General features: G+C 53.6%; 1 protein-coding gene across 1 annotated transcript; it reads left to right on the top strand.

Moving 5' to 3' along the window:
• Window positions 1-56: 56 nt before the first annotated feature.
• On the top strand, window positions 57-24,642 carry TKT (transketolase). The gene is made up of 14 exons (XM_037798275.1): window positions 57-284; window positions 10,034-10,151; window positions 10,917-11,030; window positions 11,845-11,942; window positions 14,848-15,039; window positions 16,707-16,825; window positions 18,593-18,786; window positions 19,629-19,793; window positions 20,991-21,147; window positions 21,249-21,379; window positions 22,087-22,170; window positions 22,321-22,414; window positions 23,594-23,716; window positions 24,357-24,642. Exons 1-14 carry the CDS (start codon window positions 178-180, stop codon window positions 24,530-24,532), a joined length of 1,872 nt encoding a protein of 623 aa, XP_037654203.1. The 5' UTR covers window positions 57-177; the 3' UTR covers window positions 24,533-24,642.

Raw genomic sequence — 24,642 nt, 5'->3', positions numbered from 1 at the left:
GGTGATCCCGGCGCCCCGCCCCATCCCGCCCTACTCCCACCGGCGGGTCCGCGGAGTCTTAAAGCGCCCCCGCGCGGAGCCGGACCTCGGCCGCTGCCAGTCGCTGCCGCCGCCTCGGGGTCCTCTGTGTCCTCGTCCTCGCTCTCCCCATCCTCCTCCTCCTCGCCCAGCCGCGCCATGGAGGCCTACCACAAGCCCGACCAGCAGAAGCTGCAGGCCCTGAAGGACACGGCCAACCGCCTGCGCATCAGCTCCATCCAGGCCACCACCGCGGCGGGCTCCGGGTGAGTGCGGGGCGCGGGGGCCGGGCCCGGCGGGGCTCAGGAAGAGGGGAGGGAGCCATTTCCGGCGGCCACGGTCGCACCGGGCGCGCCGGCTCCGGGTCGTGCTGCACGATGCCACCACGAGGAAGGCGGCCGGGGGCACAGTCAGACGGCGGAGGCGCGCGGACCGCGGCAGCGCGCCTCTCAGGGCCCCAGTCCGGAGGCCTCTTCCGCGGTGCCGGCCGCTTCCGTCTCTGCTGCCCGTGCGCCTCAGGCGGGTTCTGCCCCTTGCACTAGAGCGCAGAGTGCATGCTCGGAAATCACCAAGTCCCCTTCTCCGGCCGTGCCGCGAAGGCCACCATTATTGCACTGTCACTGAGAGCACGCGGCCCTCTTAATCCCCCTCACAACCGCGTGTGGGGGCCACTGGTACCTTCCGCCTTTCAGACGGGGAAACTGAGGCTCAGAGTTTAAGCCTGTTGCCCCAGGGTACACACAGTGTCTGCTGGCATTTGAAGCGACCCAACTCTGGAAGCCTTTTGTAGCCCCTTATCTCTGAGGGAGATCTGGGTTCACAGGTGGGTGGCAGGGACTGAGTCCGGGCTTTCTCTCCACCTCCACTTTCCCCTCCTACAGTCACCAGCCAGCCTCCTGGCACCTTTGGGTTGGGGTCTGACCTGGGAGCAAGGAAGTGCTGAGATGGGGGGGGGGGGATGGCGGGAGGAAAGTGGCCACGTGGGTGCAGAAACCTTGCACCTAGCAGGAAGGGGAGGCCTGAGATCTGATCTGGGGTGAGAGAGGAGGAGGGACCTGAACAGTAAGTGAAGGAATGACCCGTTCCAGGGCCCCAGTGGAGGAAATAAAGTCCTGAGGGCAGGGGCACCCATCCTCCAAGATCCTTTCCCCCAACCCTACTGGTTCAAAAGGTGGATAAATGCTGTAGCTGATCCCTAGGAGCAGATGGTGATAATAGGTGATAACTGGTTGAGAGTGAGTTACTTCAGGGCCTGTTTCCCACTCTGTAACATGAGGGCAATAAAAGCACCTACCACACCACAGTAGGGTGGTTGCAGGGATTCAAGTGCCCCACTTGGGGCTTTAAGGGCTGGGTGGGGGGTAACTTGGCCAGGTTTCCAGGGACCTTCTGAGCTAAGCTGTGTACTTGGAACAAAGACAAGACTGACTTCTGGCCAATTTCATGAGGGTATATTATTAAGAGATAAATCTTTTTTGCTCTCCAGGGTAGGTACACACCCACCTTTGTGCCTTTAAGACACCCGGTTCCCTGTAAGAATTAGACTCTTTGGGGCTGGAGGCCAATTCCCTTCTACCCTACCTCATGTACACTTTGGACCCGTTATCTCTCTTGGGTTTATACCAGTCCTACCCATTGCATCCAGAGACCCAGCTTGCTCCCAGTACACCCTTCCCCAGCCTGGCACATAGTAGGTCCACAAACCTTGTATTGCTTGCTTGGTTCTGCCAGGTCAGCTTCCCTTGGCCAATTCAGGGGGGATGGTCATTTACTCTTCAGGTCCTTGTTGAGCCCTACTGTGTGCTAGGGGCTGTCAAACTAGGTCCCTGGAGATCTAGCTGGGGAGACACAGCAAATACCCAACTAGATAGTATTACATGTCTGAACATCTCACAGTGTAAGATAAAACATGCAGACAATTACAGGATGGCTGAATAGGTAAATAGGGGTCCCTGTAACACACAAAGCATTCTTTATTGCTAATATGTGCTAATATAATATTGTCTCATGTATTCTAAGAAAAATCCTATGAGTCAGATTCTATTATATTCACATTTTATAGAAGAAGAAACTGAGGCTAGTATAAGTGATTTGGCCAAGCTGATAATCGGGGACCGATCATACTGCCCAGTGGAGGGCCTGAGTTATTGGGAAGACTTCCTGGGTGGGTGGGCAAGATGACGTTTATATCAGGTTGCAGAGAATGGAAAGAAATTGGAAAGGGAAAGGTCAGGTGCAGCAATGGCTGGGATATCAGTTCAAAAGGCATTTTAGGGGAAATGAAATAACATTTCCAACTACAGGGGGCTCCCAAGGGGGTCAAGTGGGTCCCCTGGACCTTTGTTAAGTCACTAAACTCTGATTTCCATCTGAAAAGAGAAAGATTCTGTATTTGGGTGGCTTAGGGTTACATCCTTGTTTACATTGTAACACTTTAGGGATAAACTAACTGACTGAACTCAAAGTATCCATTTGCAAAAGAAAAGAAAGCAATGATTCATGCCTGCTTGTCTGTGAGGGTGTGTATAAAAGATGCAGGAAAGAAGTATTTGAAGAATTCAGGAGGAAGTAGCATGACTCTGCAACTCATTTCAAGAAAAGTTGTGAAAAGTGTGTGCGAAGAGTAATAAAGGCGGTTTTCTGATTTCTAGGATGTTTACATTGACGCCTTCCCCAATGGGAACTCTACTGCATGGAGAGAAGCCTGAGTCCCGTGGTCCTGGCCCACTCTGGGCTCCAGTCACAGCCAAAATGACCATCCTTGGATCGAGCATTTTTACAGGGGCACTGTTAGTGTGGCCCTTTCTCTGGGGAGCTTACAACCCTGGTGGCAGAACAGAATTTTATTCAGATCCTTTGGTGGCTGCCCACTGAGGCTGCCAGGCAGGTTTCTGGATTTGGTGACGGTTTCCTATATCACTGACCTGGTATGCAGTAGACCTTACCAGGCCCTGGGAAGTACTATCCTCCCCAGTATGAGGACACTGGTCTCTGTGTTGGGTAGGGGCTGGGCCTGGCAGTGGAGAGACAGAGCCTTCATAAAGGGCTTTTTGTTGAGGTAGCACCCACAGCGGCCGGAGCTTCTCTGGGGTCATCTCCATCCACGTGCTTTGGAAACTGTGGCCAGGGTCCAGCTCCTCCAGGCTTTAAAAAAATGAAACCCCAGTGGCCTTCTCTGAGGTAGCCTGGATGCTGACACTGATAGTAAAGATTCCTCAGTTCTCACTTACCAGGATGCTGTCCATACAGTCCTCAGGGTCCCCTGCAGAAGCTGTCAGAATCCCTGTGCAATCTGGATATGAATGCAGTGCTACAAATGGGGGGTGGAGGGATGGGGGCAGGGGTGGTCTGTGCTTTAACCTATGGCTGTTTTGGAAATTGCTAGTGGGTTTCATCCAGACCAGGAGAGTAACATCTGGTCAGACCTGGCTAGTGGGTATGAGGAGACCAGGAATCTAACCCGGCTCTTCTTGGAGGGACTATGGCCTTGTCAGAAAGACCATTCCCTCCCAGAGCCTCAGTTTCCCCATCTTTAAAGGTGAGGCCCATAGGTGGTTTGCAAACAGGGTGCCTCAGTAGTGAGGCTGGGGATGGCAAGTGAGCAAACTCTGGGGTCCACCACCTGCCATCAGTTTTACCTCAAGGTGGTTCTTGTGACCTTGAAGTGGCTGGAAGTGGGGACCCCTCTCCCTCCATCCAGTTCTGGCATGTGGGGAGTGCTTTGGCTGAGTGCTCAGATGGCCCCTTCATGGCCCAGGCCCTTGAGGTCTCTTGCACCATGCAGGTCCAGCTTCTCAGAACAGAGAGCCATCTGCCCCAGCCTGTTTCTCCCCTTGGGGCCCCTACCTCCCATCCTGGCCTGGCCTTCGCTGAGGCAGGAGCGAACCCAGCTGAGATTGCCCCCGCAGCAGCTGTAGCATTTCCCAACTCAATGTGGAGACACCTGGCTGCCCTGGAATGATGTGATTCTTTGCCCGAGTGACCTCTGAACTCAGCAAGGCTGAAGGCCAGTGTTTCTTGAAGCTGGGAATGAGGTGCAGTCCCCCTGGTTAGGGTCGTGGCTTCCTGTGAACTCTGACCACACTCAGGCCCCTGCCACAACTCTGACCCCCGGACTTTTCCTCTGCTTAGGCATGTAGAACCTGGCCCTACAAAATCAGGAATGCCCTTGCTGCCAGAGACAGTGGTTGTCTGTCCAGGATGCCCAGAACTCTCCCTGCTAGGTTCAGAGACCCCCTGAGGGCAGGGTCCTACACAGAGTCCTCAGACAGACTCTGCTCTGGGCCCTGAATGGGGAGGCAGTGTCCATTCAGAGCAGGGTGGGATGTGGTGGGAGCTAGGTGGTTCTGTCAGCAGCTGGGTCTGGCTGACTGTTTGGACTTCTTGCTTAGCAGTTGGTTGCATTCATGGACTGGATGCAATCTCTGAGGGCTGCGCAACTGGTGAGGAAGTGTGGACACCAGAGTACATCCTCTGGGCTCTCTTAGCACTTTTTCTCCTCCTTTATAAAACAATTCTTTAACAGCTTTTTTGAGGTATAATTTATGTATGAACCTTACATGTATTTACATACAATTCAGTGATTTTTAGCACATTTACAGAGTTCTGCAACCATCCAATTTTAGGACATTTTTATCACCCCAAAAATATCCCTCATGCCCATTTGCAGTCACTCCCCATTCTCAACCCCAACCCTGACATTCCCACCAGCCCCAGGCACCCACTAATCTACTTTCTGTCTGTATGGATTTGCCTTTTCTGGATATTTCATATAAATGGAATCATGTAGAATGAGGTCCTTGGAGTCTAGTTTCTTTCATTTTGCATAATATTTGAAGGGTCATTCATGTTGAAGCATAAAGCAGTACTTCATTTCTTTATTGCCAAATAGTATTGCATTTTAAGGATATATACCACATTTTGTTTTCCCTTTCATCAGTTTTTCTGAGCATTTTGCTTTTTGCCTTCGCTCTGCTGCTGGCAGGCACTGTGACCTTGGGCAAGTCACTTCCTCTTTATGACCCTTAATGCCCATCCTCAAAATGAAGAGGCCCTCTGAGACTAATAAGAACTAAGATTTACTGAGCAATTGCTATTTTCTGTGCACAATACTAAGCTCTTTACATATAAAGTACCCCATCCAATCAGCTTCTATTATTTCCATTTTACAGTAAGAAAATTGAGGCTCAGAGAGGTCACTTTCCCCAAGGTCACAGAGACAGGATACATCAGTTATTCATTTGTGCCCTCAGTTTGTGCCAGGTGCTGTTCAGGCCTGAGGAAACAATAGTGAAAGGGCTCAAAGTCTCTGCCCTCTCAGAATTTGTACTGCAGTAGGACAAGACAGGCAAAAAATAATCACATTTAGATAGAGGAAGTGCAACAACATGGATGAATCTTGAAGACATTTTGTTGAATGAAGTAAGTCAGACACAAAAGGACAAATATTGTATGAGCTCACTTATATGAAATATCTAGAATAAGCAAATTCCTAGAGACTGAAAGATCACAGGGTACCAGGGGCAGGGAATGAGGAGTTAATAATGGGTACAGAGTTTCTGTTTGGGGTAATGGAAAAGTTTTGGTAATGGATGGCAGTGGTACATGGTAGCACAACATTGTGAATTGTAATTAATATGACTGAATTGTATACTTGAAGGTTGTTAAAATGAGAAATGTTATGTTGTATAAATATTACCACAATAAAATCATTTTTAAAAATTACCACATAACGTCAGGTGGTGGCAAGTTTGAATGAGGAGGAGGTCAGGGAGGACTTCTTGCAGGAGGTGACGTGGCCGTTAAAGAAACTGAAAGAGAAAACCAACCTGAGGTCTGGAATCAGGCAGGAGCCAACTTGGGCAGTTCCAGGAACAAGAAGAATTAGGGCTGCTTCTGAGTTCACTTCTGCCCTGGCATCCTGGGATTCTCTCCTAAGTAGTTTTTAAAAGAAACTTATACCTAAAAAGTATATAAATAATGCACATATATTTGTAAACAATGAACCTTACATGTCGCTACCACCTACCTGAAGAACTAGGATGTTAATAGTACTTTAGAAGACTTGTGTGTCTTTCTCATCTCCCACTCCTATAAACTTTGCCTTATCATTCCATTGTTTAAAGTTTTTTGACATTTGTAGACATTCATAAACAATAGGCTTGGTTTTCTGTGCTCTACAGATCCTTCTACAATGTACTGTTTGTGAGATAATGTTGATGCTGGATCTATGTATGAAGTGTTCACTCTTAACTGTTGTGTAGTATTCCATTATATGAACATTCTGCAATTAATCTATTCTATTGATGGAAACGTGGTGGCTCCCGACAGTCCCCTGCATGTTTCCTGGCACATACCTGTAGGTTTCTCTGGTTATATTCCTACGAGTGGAGCTGCTGGGTCTTAGGGAATATGCATCTTCGACTACTACTTTGGTAATGGTTAAAAGATTACTCAAGTTTTCTATTTCTCCTGGAGTTAATTTTGGTAAATTATTTTGTCCTATAAATTTTCCTGTTTTCAAATTTATTGGCATCAAGTCATGCAGGGTATTTTATCTTTTTAATCTCCAATGCATCTGTACTTATGCCCCACATTCTTCTTCTAACATTGCCTTTCTTTTTTTCTTGATTGTCCTTGTCAGAAGTTTGCTAAATTTTTGGACATTTTTTGTTTTTTGTTTTTAAAGAAGTAGCTCTGGCTTGGATTATTTTTATTGTATTTTTGCTTCCTATTTCATGAATTTCTGTTCTCTATGATCTTCTCTCTAGTATCTTTGAGCTCATTCTGTTTTTCTAACTTTTTAAGTTGAATCTTAGCTGTTGTTTTCAAATTCTGTGTTTTTACTTTCTTCTTTGGGTACCTATTCCTTCTTCATACCATATTTTATTCTTTTATATTTTTAAGTGTTGGGAATTGCCTCGGTGAGGCCATTATAGATGCTTGGCCTCCCTGGTTTGTTCATGTGTTGAGAAACCATGTGTAAAGACTCCCTGTGATTTAGCCCCAGGTGTGTGTATGATGGGATGGGGGCACTTTGTTAACTGATGTTTACATCCGTTATCTCTTGAAGAAGCCCCATCAGAGGGGTAAGGGATGTTCTCTGGCCTTTTCCTACAGGGAAAGCTGTGAGTGGGAAGAGCAAGCATAGAGGGATGAGCAGAGACCTTCCTGGCGGTGGAACGTCTGGAAGAATGTGTCATTCCAGAGCGGGGGGAGGTCTTTGAGAAACTTGATGTGGGCCTAGCTCTAAGCTTACAGCACTTCCTTCACAGACTGGACTAATAGGACTGAAAGTGTTCATGCTAAGAGCAGGGTTTTTGAAAAGATTGTCAAGTGTCCTTTGACCCCAGTGCATCACAGAGTGTAGCTACATAGTAGAAGCTTGAGAAATAAAAGAACTTGTTGAGAATGAATGAACCTGGTTAAAAAAACAGGCACTGCATTTGGAGTGACAAGTCAACGCAAGATAGTAGGATAAAGCGCTCTGTAGCCCCCATCTCAGCCAAAGTGTAACACGTCAGCCAGGAGACAGAACAGAGGTTAGTGTCCAGTCGATGACACAGGTGTGTCATGGGGCAGGGCCTCCACCTGGAGTCATCAGGCTCAGGGCAGGCTAGAGTTGAGGAAAACTCAGGCCCTGAGGCCACTGACTCTATATGCCCTTGGCCCTCTAGTAGGTTGACCTTGAGAGTAGCTGTGGCCTGTGTGCTCAGTGCTTTACAGTTTACAGAGCCTTATCTCAAAATCCTTTGCTCATTCCTTCCCTCCCACTTGCCCTGTGGCCAGGGTTGGCGGCAGGGGGCAGGGGGGTATCACGGCCCCAGCCTGAGGATGAGGAGTTGGGGTCACTGAGGCTTGGCAGCTGGGCTCCCAGCAGATAATGGTGGTTAGCGGTGACCCAGGCACTTTGCATGCAGTAGCCCATATCCCCATCCTGGGGCATTTTGCTTCCACGCCCATCTGGGGTGGAGTGGGGAGGACACATGGCCCCTAAGGAGCCCTCATTTTACATGGTTTTGGAGCATGCCTGGATGCAGGATTGGGTAGGAATTCAAGTATTGCAGGCCTGCCTCGTGTGGGCTTAGCAAAGGAAGGGTTTAAAATCAACTCCTTTTCCTGTTTTTCAATTTCTGATCTCTCTCTGTGGGTGACCTTCTCCCTGCCCCCCGTCCACTCTTCCTGGGCATGCTTCTGCCACCGGTAGAAAGCCATTTCTCCCCAGAGCCCCGTCTTGGTAGCCAGGTGGGAATGTCCCCCTGGGGTCGTGAGGTGAGCTGGGCGGGCAGAGCCTTGTCTTCCTTCTTTCTCGTCTAAGTGGTTTGGCCTAGTGTCCACCCACATACTTCTCCAGCCCGTCCTCATGACAGAGGGATGACTTTTGAAACAGGATCTCCCCGGGACAGGGCTGTCCTCGGAGGTGGAAAGGGCAGCTCAGCCTGACTGGTGTTGATTGGGATAATCTCCCAACTCAACTGAAGTTTGGCACTGGGGACAGAGGATTTGGGGTCCTGCCCGTCAGGAGATGGTTTCTTGTTTACATTTCCTCGCCTCCCTCTTTCAGGTGTAGTCTTTTCCCCATGACCAGGAGATCATAGAAATGGTTAAGTATAAGGTGATTGTGTGCCGGGAGTGTGTGTGTGCTAACCCAGCATGGACGGTTCTCTAGATTTCTCTACTAATGTGTCTGCGCTGGGAATGACTCATCCCTAACCTCATGGGGGTGCCGATCAGGGGAGGCGGGAGGCTCCTGTGGGCCCCAGGTGCTGCATGTGCCCTTGGGATTGGCGTTGGGCTGTTTTGGAGAGCAGGGCCCCAAGGAGAGTGGGGTCAGCAGGGTCAGAGGGTGGAGCTAGCCTGTATGGCTGGAGAGGCCCAGAGGCACATGCCCTGAGGCTGACATCCTAATAAAACCCAGCAGACCCCAGGGCTTCAGGCTTAACCCGGTTTCCAGTGTGCCCTGGCAGAAACCCCAACCTCTAGCCCACCTTCTTGGGTTCAGGGGCTGGATTAATCTGGTGGGTCCTGGGAGGCCTGGACAAGTCTCATCTCTGAGATGTAATTCTGGCTCTTTCTGTTAATTCCTTTCCCTGGTGGCTGTTCAAATAACTAATAGTGCAATTATTAGAACAAAAGGCTAATAGAAGGGGTCAAGGGGTGCCCCTTGACCTACCCCTCCAGGGGCATGCCTCAGCCCTTATCCATAGGCAGAAGGGATTTTTATTTTTACATGGTTGTAGCCCTGGGAGAAAATGAGATTGTGTTTTGCTTTTTAAATTCTGCACCAAAGCATGCTTTCAAGTTGTTACGCAAGTCCCCAAAATATCCACTTAAAAAAGTTTCCGAGCCCAGAATGCTGGTGTAAAGCCCAATTTTTCAGACAACTGAACTCATGTGTTGAGGGTGCTGGGGGAGGGGGTGGTGGTGTGGTAATTCTGTGAGCCTTGGTCCCTTACACCCTGCCCTGTGAGCTTGTGGACCCAGACCTCTGAGGGCCTGGGGGAGCAGGGTGCCCTCACAGATGGGCAGAGTCCTGGGCAGTCCCAGTGGACACAGCTCACTGGCTAGTGGTAGAGGCCCCGTGGTTCCCAGATCCTCCCCTTGGCTATTGAATCCTGCTAGGAGCCATGAGGTGGGAAGTGGACTCCAGCCCACACCAGCTGCCCCCAGCCATACTGCTCTTAGGCTGAGTAGGAGGGGGCTTCCCCCTCCTTCCTTCTTACTCTAGTCGAGTCCCAGAATTTTTCAGTTCCTATGAGTCTGAAGGTCTGGGCTGGTGGCCCTGGGAGGATATGACAGCCCCTGGCTGGCCCAGACCCAAAGCCCCCAGCAGGGCCCTCCTCAAGACTCCTTGCCACTCCCCTAGGCAGCAGGAGCCCGTGGCTCTCTGATAAGCCAGGCTTGTGGCTCCTCAGTACTTGCACCCCCAGGTCCTTGTCCGGGGCCTGGGGTGAGCACAGTCGGTCAGGGGTCCAGGGCCATGACACGTGTGTCCATTTTCTCTCCTGGGCCGCAGCCACCCCACATCCTGCTGCAGCGCCGCGGAGATCATGGCTGTGCTCTTCTTCCACGCCATGCGTTACAAGCCCCAGGATCCCCGGAACCCTCACAACGACCGCTTCGTGCTCTCCAAGGTAAGAGCCTGCACACCTGGCTGCCCTTCACCTGGGACTGGAGTTGCCCTGGGACGGTGAGAAGGTGCTGGCAGCCAGTGCTCTCTAGTCCCAGCCTTGGCCCACCCTCCCCCATAGCACATACCATACAAACCATTTGAGGTATACAGTCACTAGTTCTGCCCATTTTGGGTGTTCGTAGCCAGAAGTTGGTCCAGGTCTGGGGTTACAGCTTTGTGGCTTTCCACACGCCAGCACCCGAGACCACGGCTTGCTCCCCTTGGGCTGGTGGCGAACCACAGCAGGGTTTTGGATGGGGGCACCATGTCCTGCCCTTCCATATAAGCATCACAGCCACAAGCCATGCTGCAGGGGACTCCTGGCACCCCAAACTCCACCTGCCCTCAGACCTGGCTCTGTGACCTCTGGTCTCTTGGGGCAGGCATTAGCGTTTGGAAGTCCATCCAAGTCCATTAATGTGCCAGAAGACAGGGATTAGGGCGGCCAGCTGCCTGCTGGAGTTTTGGCCCATCTGGTTGCACAGCTGTGCTCCCCCTGCACCTGTCCAAGTGCTGGCCCAGCCTTGGCTGTGGGAACTTTGGGCTGAAAACCAAGAGGCTGGAGAGAGATGAAAGGAGGGAAGTGGCCTTCACTTGCTTCCTCCCCTGAAATGGAGACCACAGCGGGCCGGCTCTGCTGGGCCCCAGGTTTCAGTGTGCAAGGGGAAAAGCCCCCAGGTGTTGGCTCCCCATTTGACCCCTCCTTCCACCATCCATCCTCTGGCAGGGCCACGCTGCTCCCATCCTGTACGCAGTCTGGGCTGAAGCTGGCTTCCTGCCCGAGGAGGAGCTGTTGAACCTGAGGAAAATCAGCTCTGACCTCGATGGGCACCCAGTCCCGGTGAGTGCACCCCAAGAGCCTCATAGGCCTCTGTCCCCACTTCCTGTTTCCCAAGGTGTGTAGGTTGGGGGTGGGCAGGGGCACCCACTGAGAAGTTGAAGGTGATGAAAGGCAGATAAGGGTGTCATGATGAGGAAGGAAAGAAGTGGGCCTTTTTGGGGCAAGTTGCATTCACCCCCACGCTGGTGCTGAGGCGTGAGGCTTGAAGCCCCAGCCAGTGGCCCTGTGTTCACCCTCAGGGGGGCCTCCCCCCAAGCACTGAACACCCAGCTTCCCTTCCCCACTGAGCTGGCCTGGCTGCTTAGAGGGATCACTATGGGAAGTGCAGTAGGATACTGGCAACGCCCCAGGAAAGGGGCCTCGGTTTGCTCCTCAGGGTGCCAGCTGGCACCCCTGCAAATGTTTGGAGATCATGGGTTACAGCAAAAACTGTCAATCTTCAGTGTAGGCACCTGCTGGGGCCAAATGTTTTACATTAGTTTTATCATGAACCCTCCCAGCCACCCTGTGAGGTGGGTGATGTGGACTCCGTTTACAAATGAAAGAACTGAGGCTCAGAGTTTCAGTCCCTGGCCTGAGGTCACAAAACTTGGAAGCGGGCAGAGCTGGGATTTAAAGCCCTCCACCCAAGTCCACAATTACTGCGTTATGAGAGTAAGAAATCACATCTTGGGCGGAGGCTGCCGGTGACTCCCCCTGAGCCTGCCCCACTGTGTCCAGGTCGGGGGTGAGGCCAGGGTCCTGGGAGGCAGGGAGGGGAGCACAAGGCTCCCTCCTCTCCCGTGCGAATGACTGTGACCCTCTCTTGTAACAGAAACAAGCTTTCACCGATGTGGCCACTGGCTCCCTGGGCCAGGGCCTCGGGGCTGCTTGCGGGATGGCCTACACAGGCAAATACTTCGACAAAGCCAGGTAACACCCCCACCCCAGCCAGCGCCCCGAGGCACTTCCTCTGGTCTGCTGGGTCTAAGGTGTGTGTGTGTGTGTGTGTGTGTGAGCCTATTAGGGTACCACCCCACAATGAGCACCTACTGTGTGCAGGCTGCTCCTGACAGGAAGGAGGGGTCCTGAGATGCTCCCCAGGAGGTGGGCTGGGCTGGGAGGCCCTTCCAGATCCCTCTAGCTTGTGCCCATGTCAGCGTTTGCCTTCATGCCTAGCTGAGCTTTGGGGCAGGCTCAGCGACACCTAAAACTGACTCACTATGAAGCCAAGAGAAATGATCACAAAGAATGGAATGTATTTTTAAGAGCATTTTATTTGATGCAGAACCGGAGATGTGAGTTAATCATTCTCTACAGTTGCTTGAGATAATTCCCAATGAAGTGTCGTTTCCTGATCCTAACATAATGGAACAAGCCAGTGTGGGGAGAAGGGGTTTAGCCAGGTCCCCAGAGCCCAGGGTGGCTGGGACCAGGTTGGCTAAGGCCCTTGGACTGCACCTGGGGGGTGGCAGGGCATCGGGGGTTATCAGGCTGAGCCAGGCTCCTGGAAGTGGCATCCTGATAGAGCAGGCCCGGGCTCGAGGCACAGTTTGTCCCAGCCAACCAGGGAAGTACACCAGGCTGGCTCCCTTTTCACTTTTCTTTTAAACGATTTTTTTTTTCATGTTATAAAATACCTGCTCATTTGAAAAAATACAGAAAGCTATTTAAAAGGATTAATATTTTCCTCATTCTTAATTCCTCCTTCCAGATTTAAACTTCACAATGTATTTCCCTCATGTTTAATGTGAAAAAAAGTCTTACAAACTTATAATCATAGCATTTATACAATTTTATATTCCGCTGTTAAAAAAATCAGAACATTCTATGATGAGCTTTTTCTGACAACATTAACTGTTGAGCGATTTGTAATGATTGCATAATATTCTGTTGTAGGACCTGCTGTAATCCATCTAGCTGGTCCTTTGTTGTTGGACGTTTAGGCAGTTTCCAAACAGCTCTGCAGCAAACACAGACCCTCTATTTAGGGTCCCGTCTGTTCTTGGTAGTTCCTGACTGCAGGCTTTCACAGTCCCCACCCCAAACTCTTAACTGCTCCAGGCAATACCAAGCCTCAGAGCTAGCCCAGGCTTCTGCGGGGGGCCCTTTCCTCCTCACAGCCCCCTCCCCGGAGTGTCCCCTGGGCACCCTCCTGCCTGAGTCCATGGGCCACGGCAGGCCAGCTCTGCCCCAGGTCTCAGTCTGAGGCTACACTGGGACTCCACTCCTGGCTCTTTGCCCCAGTTCCACTTCCTGGGAAGTGGGTGTGGGGTTAGGAAGGCAGCCAGTTTGCTTCTCTGGAATCTCCTTGCTTCCCTGGAATTTCAGGTTCCCCAAAGGCCTCTCTGGCTCAGCCCTATCAGAGGGTCCGCTACCCCAGACCAGAGCCCCTCCAGGGTCTCAGGTACAGGACCCAGTCTCAAGCCGATGGGGCCTCTGTGAAGTGTGAGCCCTGAGGTCATGGAAAGGAAGGCACCAGGCAGGAGATTTGGGGAATCCCTGCCTGGTCTTGGCAGCAGAAGTGCTGACTCATGCTGACAGCTCCCTGGCTGTTTCTAGCCTCTTCCTCCTCCTCCTACAACAAGGCGACCTGAAAGCCAAGCCGGGACTGCTGAGCCTGCAGCCCACACAGGGCCCTTTTCCTGCACCAGTAGGAGGGCAGCTGTGTCTCCTCTGAGCCCATCTGGGCCCCAGCCTCACTCCCTGGGGCCAGACACTGAACACTGGACAGGGAAAAAGGAAGGGTCCCAAGTCCTGCCCACTCCTCACCCTATATGCTTTGCTAGATAGAGCAGCAGGGTGGATGGAGTCTGGGCTGGGCTTGAATCCTGGCCCGGCCATTGCCCAACAGCCTGACCTCACACAAGTCCCTTGACCTTTCTAAGCCTGTTTCCTCACTTGCGTGTTGAAAATAACAACTGCATCTCCCTGGTGGAGACAGTACCTCTCCACAGGACCAGGCACCAGCCCTGCCAGAGCTCCTATGGTTATTGGGATTATTGTTGAACAACCCTAGTGGATGGGGTTCTTGTTTTTATGCCGCTGCCCCTCAGCGCCCCCACACCTCGCCTCTCCTGCAGTGGGGGTCAGAGCCCCTGAGCTGGTCTCCCTGCCTCTAAACCCACCCCCCTTCGCTCTACTCAACCCAGTGCCAGGGAAACGTCCATCCACCTGGAAGTTGTTTCCAAGTTCCATGTTTTTATCCTTGAAAAGCTCCTAGTTGCCTGTGTTGAGGGGAGAAGGCCCCTGAGGTGGGAACAGGAGCCGGCCATGGAGCCTCTGGAAAGGCCCACCCTGGCACCTGGTGGTGCCCAATGACCGCGGCCCCGAAGTTCCCACCTGCGTGCTCATTGTCCCACCTGGAGGCCTCCTGCCCTCGATGCTGCCTGGAGCAGGTGACAGCAGCAGTGGGATGTGGGCCTCAGGCTCCCCTTTCCCTCTGTCCATCTTCAAGTCCCCAGGGCTCCTCCAACACCCCTGGCTCATGGGAGGGTGGGCCAGAAGCAGCCCAGTGCCAGCAGTTTGCCTGCTCATCCACTCTTCCTCATCTCCCTCTTGCCCTATCAACCCCCATTTTTTGGATGTTGTTGGCCAGGGATCCCCGTGGTCTTAGAGCTGCTTCTTTCAGGAACTCCCGACAGCTTCCTTCTTAGCTGCTTCCTTTTAGGGTTGTGGACTTGGAGACCTGTGACACGGCTGTCCCTTCCATGTCAGTGCCATCCGTCTCTCACTTCTCTTGCCTGGGGAGCAGCCCCTTTGGGGGGTATGGGGCTGGGGGCATGACAGGCCCAGGGGAGAGGGGCCGGCCTCAGACCTCGCCCCTCTCTGTCCACAGCTACCGTGTCTATTGCATGCTGGGCGATGGGGAGCTGTCGGAGGGCTCCGTGTGGGAGGCCATGGCCTTCGCCAGCATCTACAAGCTGGACAACCTTGTCGCCGTTCTGGACATCAACCGCCTGGGCCAGAGCGACCCGGCCCCACTGCAGCACCAGATGGACGTGTACCAGAAGCGCTGCGAGGCCTTCGGGTGAGTGCAGGCCCATGGCCGAGCATGGTCCTGGCATGGAAAGTAGTCGCCTGTCGAGGCTTTGCAGATTCAGGAGCTGAACTTCTGTCTAAAGATGGTCTCTGGGCATTTTCAGACTTTTGGCATTAGGGCTTAAGGTGGCAGGTCAGGCAACCAGCACAGGTTTGTGGACTGAGGCCCAGTTTAAGTGGGTTTCTTTTTCTGGGCAAACCGTGTTCGTGTGGCATGTTCTCAGAGCTCTCACATACATGATCTCACGTGACCTCACTTTGTTCTTGGGGGAGGAGGGAGGAGTCTGAGCAGGTGTGCAGGGGCTCACTCAGAGAGGCTGAGTAAGCTATTGAGGGGTTTGCACGTCAGTCTGGTGCCCATGTCCTATGAGGAGAAACAGGTTCCCTCTCCTAGTGGAATGGGAATTAGGGCTTTTCAGACGCCTCGCTTGAGCCTTGAATAATGATTGTGAATTCTGAGTCACATGTTACAGAACAAGGAGGTTGATCTGGGTGGGGGTCGCCAGAGGCCCTCACTTCCATGTCCCTCCCTAGCCCCCAGTACAAGCCTCTCTGCAGTTGGGGCCCTGAGGGACTCAGACCCCAGGGGTATCCTTGAGGAAGCTGTGTTGGACTCTGGTGAGGTGAGCCAGGCTGGACCCTGCAGGGCGGTGAGGGCCTTTAGGCCTCCAAGCCTGCCCTTTGCAGATGGGTCAGTGCGTGAGGGGACGCCAGACTAACGGGGGAAAGTCGGGGTTGATTGTGGTAACCAATTACACAGCAGACTTGGGTTTCTTACCTCTGTTGAGCCAAGTACCTCAAGGACCTCCCCAAGGCCACACTGGGCTGGACACTTGGACACTTGCATTGTTCCAGGGGCCTATGTCCCTCCCTACCTTTTAGCTCTGGGGCCAGATTTCCTAAGTTAAGTCCAGGCTCCCCACTGACTACCTTTGCAACCTTGGACAAGTTGCTTGACCTTCATTGTCTTCACTTACTTGTCTATAAAATGGGGGCAATTACAGAGCCCACCCAAGGGGTTGTGGTGAGTCTTGAGTGGGTTCATATGTGTAGGCAGCTCAGCACACCACCTGCACAGAGCAAGCACCTGGATGGGTGGGCTGTTATTTTTATTTATTATTTATATTCCAAAAAGAGTCTCACAGGACTGCTTTAAAGAGAAAGGCTTGACAACGTGGGCCATTTTATAAAAGTTTTCAGCAGTATGTTCAGCTTCAGCATCTATGGAATGTTCAAATGTGTCTCCCAAATAAAATTCAGGCCAAAAATTCATCAAGAATATAATAGTAGACAGATTCCAACCCCAGTAAATTACCCCAAAATAGTTCTCCATAGGAAATGAATAGAACAAGAATGAAAGAGACAATAAATGAACTAAGCTTTGAATGACTTAAGAAAGTGGAGGAAAATGAGTTCAAAGTGAAATAACATGAAAAGAGAAAGAAAAGAAAAAAAATTAAACCCAAATTGGAAACAGGAATATGTTAGGCTTCCCAACTCCCCCAGCTCTTTTCCAGATCACAGCTGGGAGCTGAGCGAGGGCAAACCCTCACACGCCAAGTCAGACCTTTCCCTGGGCGTTGCCCCTTCCGGTTGTTGAGTTCCAGCCGCCTGGCCCTTGCCCCATGGTGTCATTCTCCTGCTCTCTGTTCCCAGCTGGAACAGCATCATCGTGGATGGACACAGCGTGGAGGAGCTATGCAAGGCCTTTGGGCAGGCCAAGCACCAGCCAACAGCCATCATCGCCAAGACCTTCAAAGGCCGAGGGATCGCGGGTCAGTATGCACCGCCTGCCTCCCCGTCCCTACCCCGCACCGGCCCCGCGGCCAACTGGGTGGGGTTGGGGAGGAGGCTCACGCCCTGTTCCATTCCTTGTGGCTGGGGAAGCGCAGGTCCTTGGCTGCCTTACTGAGTGCACCTGGGCTCCAGAGAAGAGGAGCAGGAGATTCCCGGCTCCCTGGAGATGGAGGGCCATTCTTGCTTGCTTGCAAGCAGGCTGTGGCCTGGAGCAGCCATACCACGTAGGGCCTTAAGGGCTGTGGTGTGAGGGAGATGGCCTCCAGGGATGGGAAAACTGAGCAGGAACTTGTGTTTTCCCAGTGCCAGGCTTGATCCTATCCTCCCAACAACCCTGTAGGATTGGTTGTTGTCATTTTGCAGATGAGGAAACAGGCTGAGGGAGGTTGAGTTGTGCAGGCGACTCAGTGGTCAGTGAGGCTGAGCCAGGATTTGAACCCAGGTAGGACTGGCCTTGAAGTACCAGGCTAAGGAGGAGCTTGGAGAGGATGGCCTGTGGGTAAGGAGAAAGGGCCTGGTATGAGCTCCCAACACCCCCACCCTGTCTGGTAATTTGCAATTTCCTTGGCAGCACTAGTTGGTTGCTCTAAGATGAAGGTTTGATGCTAAAAGCTCCAGGAGAAGCTGGAAACCCAGGTTCTCCCCAGAAGGAGAATGGGGTACCCCTTGAGTGATGGAAAAGCACTTAGCGGAGGCCCATGTGGCCTGGGAGAGTTTAGGAGGTGCTTCCTATGCTGGGCCTTAGAGCAATGCAGGCATAAATTGCTCCCCAGGACGCAGGATCCAAGCACAGGCTCTAGACCCCCAGGGCTGGGCTGGCCTTTGCCCATTTTAAAGATTGGGAAATGGGGCTAGAAGTGGTTAGGGATTTGCCCAAGGACGCAGGGAGTCTGGGGGAGCTAGGGCACCTAAGTCCAGGCCCTGTGCCATGTGCCCCAGCTTCCACCCTCCACCCAGGGATCACAGCTCCCCCTACCTGCAGGGCCCCAGACATTCACTACTGTCCAGAAGATGGTGTTGTGGCTCTTGGAGCTTTCTGGGAGGGGGCAGACGTTGAGGTGAGCACTCTTGGGGTGCCCCAGACTGCCACAGCCTCAGTGCCACTGCTTGGCACGGAACCCTCAGGTGTTGCACCCCGTGTGGGATCTCTGGAAACCTCATGACAGTCTGTGAGCTGCTGGACAGTGCCTAGGAGGGTTGATCCTTGGCTCTGCCTGGGCTGCTTGACCTCCAGGGACAGGGATGCTAAGCAAGGCACTTGGGGTGGGCACGCCTGGGTGCTGCTTCCACACCAGGTCTGCTGCTTGTCGATGCAACAGTGACCCTGGCAGTGCTCACCCTGCTCTGGGCCTCAGTTTCCCCTTCCACTGCCAATATCCCTCCTAGCCCAGCCAGCAAACTGAGTCTGTGATTTCTACAGCAGACCCTGCTCTGTGTAGGCTTGAGGTGGGAGGTGACAGGAAAATGGGAGGTGGCAGGTGGGGTGATGCCCACGGCCTGCTCCCCTCCCCAGTCACTGTGAGCTCCGGGGTACCAGGCAGCTATTCATAGGGGCCTGTCGTGTGCTGGGTGTGTGGGTCCTGCTCAGCATGTCTTCCCTCTCACAGCCCTCTGTGATGCCTAGTGATGGGCCCTGCTTGTCCTGCCCTCGCCAGGTGGAGGAACAGCCCCTGGGAGCACCTTCTTGGCCCCTCTTAGAGCTTCTGTCTTATGGGTCCCTCTGCCCTCCTGTGTTGTACCTGCAGGGATAGAAGATAAGGAGTCTTGGCATGGGAAGCCCTTACCTAAAAACATGGCTCATGAGGTCATCCAGGAAATCTACAGCCAGATCCAGAACAAGAAGAAGATCCTGGTAACTCCGCCACAGGAGGACGCCCCCTTGGTGGACATCTCCAATATCCGCATGCTCACTCCGCCTAGCTACAAAGTTGGGGACAAGGTACAAAGTTGGGCCTTGCTTTTCTGGACCAGCTGAGGGTGGGGTGGCCATGGTTCTCTGCTCCCAAGGCTGTGGCCAAGATGTACTTTCCAGAGGGCTGGGAAAGGGGGCTGTGGGCTTTAGCTGGGAGGAGAGGGAACCCTGAGGCATCTCCATTGTGACCACTACAAATATAGGGGGCACAGTATGGTTGATAGGAATTATTTCTAAAAGTCAGTGAGTTCAAGGTGGGAGGCTAAGTCTGAAGCTGCTGCCAGCTCCTTCATGGGGATAGCCAGCTCTGGAATTACCCATCTTTGACAGTTCAGGAGCAAAGGCTCAGAGAGGTCAAGGAACTTGCCCATGCTTACACAGCAAGCTGCTGCCAGAGCTGGAATCAAAGCCTGGGGCTCCCAAGTCCCTACATCCCTGGTCCATTGGGAGCACCTGCCCAGTGTGACCTCATCAATGCAGTTCGATGTCAGGCTGTCAGACACCCAGGGCCTCAGTTTACTGCCCTGCAAAGTGGGGCAGTCTCACTGGCCTCTGACACAGGGGGTTAGGGAAGTTGGGGTGTTAGGACATCTTTTGCAGTTTGGACAGCTGGCCCGGGAACAAGGGGCTCCAGGGATTCCCAAGACGTTCACTGTAGATGTTCTCGTATACACCTCATAGAAGTTAAAGGTTTCAAAGGACCTTGTGCTATTGGGGTTATTTTTTCTGCCCCAATTTTTGTCCTCCCTAAAAGATGTGGCCTCCCAGAGGCTGATCAGTCTCCCGGCTGCAGCAGCAGCGCCCCTGCCCCGGTGGTGCTCAGGGCATTGCCTGCCCTGCTGGCTCAGCTCTCCCGCCCCTCCACACAGATAGCCACCCGCAAGGCCTATGGGCAGGCCCTGGCCAAGCTGGGCCACGCCAGCGAGCACATCATCGCCCTGGATGGGGACACGAAGAATTCCACCTTCTCGGATCTCTTCAGGAAGGAGCATCCAGACCGCTTCATTGAGTGCTACATTGCCGAGCAGAACATGGTGGGTGCCAGAGGTGGGCAGGCAGGTGGGTGCAGGTCCAGCTGCAGCCATGGGGCTGAGGCCTGTGGGTGAAGAGGCAGTGCTGAACCCTCCTCCTTCAGGCTGCCATGTTGGCGATACCGTGTGCCCGCTGTAGGCCAGCCTTGGAGACCACAGGAACAGCTAGGACCCAGCACTGACCCTTGACCTTGAGTAGCCACAGAGGGTGAGGGTGTCACACCCACGGGTACAAACCAGGGAGCAAAACAGGGCCATCAGGTACATGCAGGAGGAGCTGCACCTGGGCTAAGGGTGGCGGTGAATGGACCTCTCTGGGGAAAAAGGGCTTTCTGAGTAGAGGTTTCAGGCACAGCAAGGAGGCTGGAGCCAGGGACCTTATATGCACAGGCTCTGGGCCCCCACCCTGACGGATGGCCGATGAGGAAACTCTGTGGGCCCCTGATATGCACACAATTCGGGGAGCAGCCCCTGGTCAGTAACTGAGACTGTCAAATAAGGAACGGTGTTCTGTCCTGTTTTTTGAACTATCCCCTTCTCCTGACCAAGGAGCCCAGCCGGGCTTGCATGCCTCCAGGGACAGGGAGTGTCCTTGCTTTGCAGGCTCCTGGCTGTAATGGGTCCACAGTGCTTCCACCAGCTGAACCTAAAGTTGTCTCTGTGGCTCCTCGCCTTGCTGGCTGGAGGGCTGGGAGTCCAGACTAAACTGGCAGGGTGTAGGGGCTAGGAAGGCCCCTGGGTGTCAGGGAAAGGGGGCTTGTGTCAGCTGTGGGTTTGGGAGCCATGGAGGAGGCAGCTGATGTACAGCACTCAGTGCTTCCAGTGAGGGACTTGGGGCTGCCACCTCAGGCCTGGGAGGAGGGTTTGGGAGCACTGGGCTCTGCAGAGACCTGGATGCTGGACAGGAAGATCGGGGATCAGGGACTTTCAGAAGCCCAGGAAGGATGGACAATCCATGACCAAGCTTTACCGTTGGAAGGGTAAAGGGTTTGGCCATGGCTAGGAAAAAACATTCCCCAAGAAAATAATTGATAGAACTTTTCAAGTCAAAGGAGTTTGGTGTTTAGAAATGAATACACGGAAATCACTGCACGGGAGGAGGAGAATGAGCTAGTAACTAACTAATGAGTAAGTTACTGGGATTCCAGACCCTTCCCCACTGCCTCTTCCGGCGCTGAGCCTGCTCCACTCTGCCCCCAGGTGAGCATCGCCGTGGGGTGTGCCACACGCAACCGGACGGTGCCCTTCTGCAGCACATTCGCAGCCTTCTACACACGGGCCTTCGACCAGATTCGCATGGCTGCCATCTCCGAGAGTAACATCAACCTCTGTGGCTCACACTGCGGCGTGTCCATCGGTGAGTTTGTACCTGTAACTTCCCTCAACCCTTCAGACCAGGAGGAGTGGGATGGAGCAGATGGGGGCTATTATTTCAGCTTGTCCTTCCTCACACTCCAGGGGAAGATGGTCCCTCCCAGATGGCCCTGGAAGATCTCGCCATGTTCCGGTCACTCCCCATGTCGACTGTCTTTTACCCGAGCGATGGAGTGTCTACGGAGAAGGCAGTGGAATTAGCAGCCAACACGAAGGTTGGTCAGCAATGGCTGTTTGTTCTTTCTCATGCTGGCAGCTGGCTCTTTCCAAGGTGGCAGAAGGGGAGGCCAGCATGGAGGCACAGGGCCGGTCATTCACTGCCCCCAAGCAGTGTTTCCTGGCCTTGCCTCTGGTGTTTGTGAAGCTTGTGGACGTTAGACTAGGGAAGGCGGATACAGGCCTCCATGACTGCCACGAGGTCACTGCACTCTTTCTCACTGTGTCCTGGCAGCCTCTGCCAGTTGACACTTGTCTGCCCTTCCTGAGATGGGCTCTCCAAGACAGAAAAAGGAGCTAAGCAACCCGGTCCAGATCAAGAGCGGCAGACACACTGCAGTAGACCAGAGGGCCCCAGTGGTTCCCATTCCGAGGGCGGGGGCAGTGCAGGTGCATTCTCGGGGAGTAGCCCCACCTGGAGGTCGGTCCACCTGGTAGGACGGTCATTTTTGGCCTAAGGCTGGCAATGTCATCAGGCAGTTCCCAGGAGGAGTGTTTAGGGAAGTGCAGTCTGCAGAGAGCAGTGGAGTCCTTTCTCCCTGCTAGAGGGTGGCTGGGATGAGGTGAATGACAGAGACACCTCCATGAGGTGATGGGGTGGAAGTTGTTTAAAAAATGGGAAGGGGTGGCTTCTCTAAAAAGACATCACTCTGCGAGGCTGGATGTGCTGTGCCCTGTGGTCCTCAGTTTCCCCATTCTGTCCCAGGGCATCTGTTTCATCCGGACCAGCCGCCCGGAAAACGCCATAATCTACAACAACAATGAAGATTTCCAGGTCGGACAAGCCAAGGTCAGCACAGTTCACGCCCAGGGGACCTTGCCAAGCCAGCCTGAGCCCTTCTTGCTGAGACGTAGCAAGCTGCCCTGGGCCTAGAAGTCGGGGCCTGCCCCAAGCTACCAGTCCCCTGAGCCTCACTGTGCCCTGCTGTGTCACCCCCAGGTGGTCCTGAAAAGCAAGGATGACCAGGTGACTGTGATCGGGGCTGGCGTGACCCTGCATGAGGCCTTGGCCGCTGCTGACTTGCTGAAGAAAGGTGAGGAGGGTAGGACTCAAAAAGATCCAGGCAGATTGCATACTAGGTCCGTCCTGGAGGGGAGAGAGACTTATCTAATCAAATGCTGACAGGAACACAAGCCACCCTTTGGGTGTTCACCATGTACCCAGCAGGGTGCTAAGTCCTAGGGCTGCAGTGGCCACTGTCCCTCACCCACAGCCTTAGGGTTGAGGCACCCCAGCATGGTAGTTGGGACAGAGGCCCTGGAGCCAGGCAAGGGGTTTGAATTGCAGCTTGGCCAGGCTCTAGTTAAGTGAGTTATTTCCCATCACTGTGCCTCGGTCTCCCCATCTGTAAAATGGACATGCTGTCACCTTCCCCATGGGGATCCTGGGGATTCAATGAGACCCAGCACACTGACAGCCCTCATGTGTTAGCTACAGATACTGCAAGGGAGACTGAGTCACAGAATCACACAACAGATGTTGCATTTTAGCTGTGCTGAGCAGCACCAAGCAGAGGGCAGGTGGGTGGGGCAGAAAGGACCTCAGGTGCGAGTAGGAATTGAGGAACAAAGAGGGGGCCAAGAGCAGCCCAGGCGGAAGGAACGGGGTGTGCCGAGCCTCAGGAGCTGAAGGGAAGAGCAGGGAGGGCAGGAGCACCCATGGGGCCATCAGCCCTGTGCAGGGGTGCAGGTTTTATCCTGAGATCCAGGGTGGGCAGGGTTTGATTTATCCTCAGGAAGTCATTCTGCTGGGTTTTTGCCTGACTCTCTGGCGTCATACCTGTGGCTACAGCCCCCTCCCCATACATCCTTGCCTTAGCCCCCCACTCTGGCTTTTCCTTCAAAGGTGTGCTGGGGAGGATGAGGGAAAGCCCCCCGGGGCCCCCACACTCTGCCCAATGTAATGTTTGTTGGCTGTGAGCAGCACACAGCTGGCCCAGGGAGGCAGAGGAGAAGGGGGGGCACGCCCTCTTCCCTTGACCAGGTGCTACTGAGTCAGGCAGAACCACAAAGGGGAAGGTGAGGGAAGGCTCCCCAGAGGAGATGGTGAATGTAGAATGTGGGGGGCACAGGGTCACGGATGAGCACAGGAGGAGGGCCAAGCCATGAGGGGGGGCTTTCACAGCCCTCGGGACCCCCCACCCAGGGGGCCCGTTGAAGGGCAGACTGGCCCTGTCCCCCCAGCCACGCCCCTGTGCCTTCTCCCCCCACAGACAAGATCAACATTCGCGTGCTGGACCCCTTCACCATTAAGCCCTTGGACAGAAAACTCATTCTCGACAGTGCCCGTGCCACCAAGGGCAGGATCCTCACGGTGGAGGACCACTATTACGAAGGTAATGGGGAGTCGGGAAGAAGTGGGGGCCAGAGCGTCTGAGGGCTGGACGAACCTCCCATTACCCGGGCCCCAGCAGGGTGGCTGTGGCCAGAGAACCCAGAGCAGCTGGGATGCGGCCTCTTAGCAGGGCTCGGGCCTGGCCTGGTGCCAGAGCTGGATCAGCTTTGGGAAGCCCCTGCCACCCAGGAAGCCAGCAGGGATTCCCACCTTGCTGCTAAGAGTGGGAAAGGTGGATTGTGTTGTACAGCATCAAAACTAGGGGAGCATTGTTGAATATCTGCCTTTTACGAGTCCATCATGAGGCAGCCCTGCACAAGTATACATCGTCCCTTCCTAGGAGGCCCAGGGGAGGAGATTGGCTTAGATTCTGGGGTCACGTGCAGATGCTGGTTCGCTGATAGCTGCCCACATGTAGGCTTATTTAAAAAAAAAAGAAAAGGAACAAGATTGATCAGTGGTGGTTGCTCTGGCTATGGGAGTGGCTAAGGGTAGTATATATGCAATCTTTGCCAGCCTGTTTTAGGGGTGTAAACTCAGAGCAGGCTCAAAGGGCCAGGGATGAGCCAGGGGCTCTGGGGACCCGTGTGCTGCTCACCCTGAAGCCACATCCCCTGACTCCTCCCCTTTCCCTTACCCAGGTGGTATAGGTGAGGCAGTGTCGGCTGCAGTGGTGGGTGAGCCTGGCGTCACTGTCACCCGCCTGGCAGTCAGCCAGGTACCGAGAAGCGGAAAGCCAGCTGAGCTGCTGAAGATGTTTGGCATTGACAAGGACTCCATTGCGCAAGCTGTGAGGGGCCTTGTCAGCAAGGCCTAGGGGGCTCATGAGGTGCAGGGGTGGGGGTCTACACATTCCGAGAGTTTCTGGTCAAGGTGCTCAAAGACGTACTGAGAGTAGTAGTAAATATATGTTTTGAGAAAAATGAA

This window comes from Choloepus didactylus, chromosome 1, assembly GCF_015220235.1.
Source record: "Choloepus didactylus isolate mChoDid1 chromosome 1, mChoDid1.pri, whole genome shotgun sequence".
Lineage (NCBI taxonomy): Eukaryota > Metazoa > Chordata > Mammalia > Pilosa > Megalonychidae > Choloepus > Choloepus didactylus.
The sequence above is the reverse complement of the archived record's forward strand: the minus strand, read 5'-3'. Positions and strand labels throughout refer to the sequence as shown.